Below are 3,599 nucleotides of genomic sequence, written 5' to 3'. Positions count from 1 at the left end.
TTGTTATGTGCCCTTAAAATTTAAATGTTAAAATCTTAACACCCCTGGTGACGGTATTAGGAGGTGGGTCCTTTGGGGGCGATTAGACTATGAGGGCAGATCCCTCATGAATGTGATTAGTGCCCTTATAAAAGAGACTCCAGGGAGATTCTTCGCCCCTTCTGCCATGAGAGGACACAGCAAAAAGGCGACTATCTGTGAATCCAGAATAGGGCCCTCACCAGACACAGAATCTACTGGCACCTTGATCTTGGACTTCCCACTCTCTAGAATGGTGAGAAATAAATATTTGTTTTTTTTATGAGTCACTCAGTCTGTGGTATTCTGTTAGTAGCCTGAAAAGACTAATCTGGCAAGCTTATTTTAAAAATATTATGTTTATTGATTAAATCAGGATAATTCCCTATACTATAATGAGATTGAGCTCCTTTCCTTAAAATGTAAGAAGGACCTCATTTGCGCTGTAGCTCTACCTTTGCAGTGGAGAGATAGGACTGTGCCCTCCTTGGCATTAGTTATAGGAGGAAACCTGACATCTGCTACCTACTGATGTGAGGAAATATGAAGTATAAGCATTACATATGATTCTTGCCAAAAATGTTTGATGTGAATCTAATGAAGTCTATAGAGCTCATTTCATATTTATAGGGATAAGAGGGAGGAATAAGTTAAATGGCACCATGAAGAGACAGTCAGAAAAATTCAGAATGTGGAAATTCGAAAGGACAACTGGCTTAGTAAAAAAAGGTCAATTTTATAAAAATTATATTAAAGAATAGGGTCAAGAAATTTTCTAGCTTAAAATAGAGTCATGATGCACAAATGCAATTGATTTTTGTTATTGTCAAAAGGTGTTTTGGGGACAGTTGGAGACATTTGAAAATGAACTGAGTATTAGATGACATTAAATAATGATTCTGAATTTTTTTTTACTCATGGTACAAAAGCATTTGATAAGTGATGCATCAGTACAGAAAAACACATCACTTGTAGCTTGTCCTTTAAAAGTAAGATAGCCAAGTGAAAAGTCAGTACAGATTCTTATTTTTAATTTAAAAAAATCAAAGGTACACATTGAGACTTGAACTGCTGTGATTTTTCTTCTTTCCGGAGATGACATACATGTTTTCTGCTAAGTAATATTCTACCACACGTTGCACTAAACCAAAGCAGACAGATGACTGGTAAGGGTGTTTACTATTTCCTACTCATGCTGAGCTAGACTGGCAGTGGAACACCATCTCCGTAGGAGAGATTTTGACAGTAAGAAATGGCAAAGTCCCTACCTAACCCTGAGAACCCAGCAAACTTGTTTATACAGAAAAGATTTTCAGCAAACATGCAAACACACAAACATGCTATAAGAACGGATACCTTTTAGTGTATTTCTAGTACACAGCATGCATTCATAGGTGCCCAGTAAAATAGGAATGAATGCCAATGTAGAAAGCATTTTTGCCTTCGTAACATTCACTAAAAAGCACCCGGTATATAATACTTTGATCTTTAAGTGGGCAATCATGGAAGTTCCAAAATCATATCCAGTGGAAATGATACTTTTAATGGCGGTCTTGCAAGATCAGGTGTCTGATAGGCAGGCACACCCAGGGCAGTCACAGCAGGTAATTTATCTCCTAGCATGCAAGTCCCTCCCCAAGTTCCTCATTGGTCGAGTACTATGGGGTTACAATCTTTCTGGATATTGCCTAAGTTGCATTATCCCCTTATAAGGTCATACCCCACCCCCTTCCCTGCTTAAGTTTTGATTTCCCTTACTGCAAGGATACTCAGACTACCAGGTTAGCCTGAGAATTCATCTATACAAGTATTTTCCAAAAATAACGCTTCAAAGAGACTTCTGAAAATAGTGGGACTACATCAGGACCAGCAGAAGACATAGTCACACAAGGACTTCAAATGTAAGACCAGGAGTTTTCACATGTAGCTTTTAGATAAAGAACATCTCTTTCAGTTGATTCCTCCAGCCAGGACAAGCTGTGATCACAGGAGATTCAAAAATCTCAAGATGGACAGCTGGCTGGAGTAACACCCCAGATAAATATAAAAAACCTCATCGAGGCTGAAGAACTGAAACTCTAACCCATGTCAAAAATGAGATGCAAGTGCACAAAAAATTTCTGCAAACCCTGCTGGGATAAAGAGAGTTCATGATGGTGGGTTTTGATACACAAACATGAATGCTGGGGTGAGGAAAGGCCCCCCACAGGATGGAATGCTTGACATGGGCTTGCCCACAAGCTGCATGAGTCAGAAGCACCTGAGAGAGGTACCTACTTGGGGAGGGGAGGAATATTAGGGTTAATGAATACAAGAAGGTGATTCGGCCGGGGGAGGGGCGGGCATGGTGGCTCACGCCTGTAATCCTAGCACTTTGGGAGGCTGAGGTCACGAGTTCAAAACCAGCCTGGCCAACATGGTGAAACCCCATCTCTACTAAAAATACAAAAAAATTAGCTGGGAGTGGTGGTGGGTGCCTATAATTCCAGCTACTTGGGAGGCTGAGACAGGAGAATCATTTGAACCAGGGTGGTGGAAGCCGCAGTGAGCCGAGATTGGGCCACTGCAGTACAGCCTGGGTGACAGAGCGAGACCCTGTCTCAAAACAAAAACAAAAACACAAAAACCCAACAAGATGTTTCAGGATAAACAGGTCCAGGAGGGTTAGATCATTTTGGCTTTTACCCCATCAATATTTAATGCGAATGAAGAGTTGCAGAACAGAATGAATTTTTCCAGGATACGTTCTCCTGTCATCATGAGCCGAGCCTATTGAACTACTGAGCCCGCGAAGATGAGAATGATACCGTTCATTGTCTGGAGGTAGGTCCTAGTGCTGCAGATTGTTCTGAGAAGCTGTCATAGAAGATGATTTTCACAATGAAGTCTCCACTAAACCATGGCTTAAGTCCAGTCTCTGGCCTTCTTTCTCTGCTTTGCAGTCCAGAAACATTTCTTTAAAAGCCAGAAAATCTGTAAATGTGAGCAGCGTTTGGAGTATGTCACCAACCACTTCATCTCTGTGGTGCTGTAACGTTGTGAAAGTTGCCATGGTAAAGCCAAGAATTCGCTCCAGCAACTGTTCTTCTATATACTTTTCTGCCAAAGAAATATATTCATTAAAAATAGGTGTGTAGGTGAGTTTATTCCCTTCGGTGTCCTCAAACTCCTGGTAGCAGTTGTTGATGAAATTTCTCTGTAATAACTGGAAATCTTCATCCGTGATAACGTCCTCTAAATGTCCAACCACAGCATCAAAATGTGCATCAGAGTCAGAGGAGAAGGGCACAATGAAGCCTTCTTCTAAAGTGCCCATGGTTGGTGCCACTGCATCCACCCAAGTGAGCTGACCCATTGGGTCCCTACGGTTTCTAGGGCACAGAGGTCTGCTGGGGGAAGACTTATTGCCCAGGCTGCGGCCCACTCCTGAATTTTTTAAGGTATAGTAATAACATTGTGGTTATGCAAGAGAATATCCTTATATTTAGGAGATTCATGATTAAGAACTCAGAGGTGAAATAGCATGGTCACTGTATTTTACTTTGAAAGGTTTTAGTCAAATATACAAACATATAGGAAGC

General features: G+C 41.1%; 1 protein-coding gene across 1 annotated transcript; it reads right to left on the bottom strand.

Moving 5' to 3' along the window:
* Window positions 1–2,893: 2,893 nt before the first annotated feature.
* LOC129464177 (ADP-ribosylation factor-like protein 2-binding protein) lies at window positions 2,894–3,334 on the bottom strand. Its single transcript, XM_055245270.1, has one exon. It carries the CDS (start codon window positions 3,332–3,334, stop codon window positions 2,894–2,896), a length of 441 nt encoding a protein of 146 aa, XP_055101245.1.
* Between the last annotated feature and the right edge of the window lie 265 nt (window positions 3,335–3,599).

The sequence above is a fragment of the Symphalangus syndactylus genome, chromosome 15 (assembly GCF_028878055.3).
Source record: "Symphalangus syndactylus isolate Jambi chromosome 15, NHGRI_mSymSyn1-v2.1_pri, whole genome shotgun sequence".
Lineage (NCBI taxonomy): Eukaryota > Metazoa > Chordata > Mammalia > Primates > Hylobatidae > Symphalangus > Symphalangus syndactylus.
This window is presented reverse-complemented; position numbering and strand designations above follow the sequence as displayed.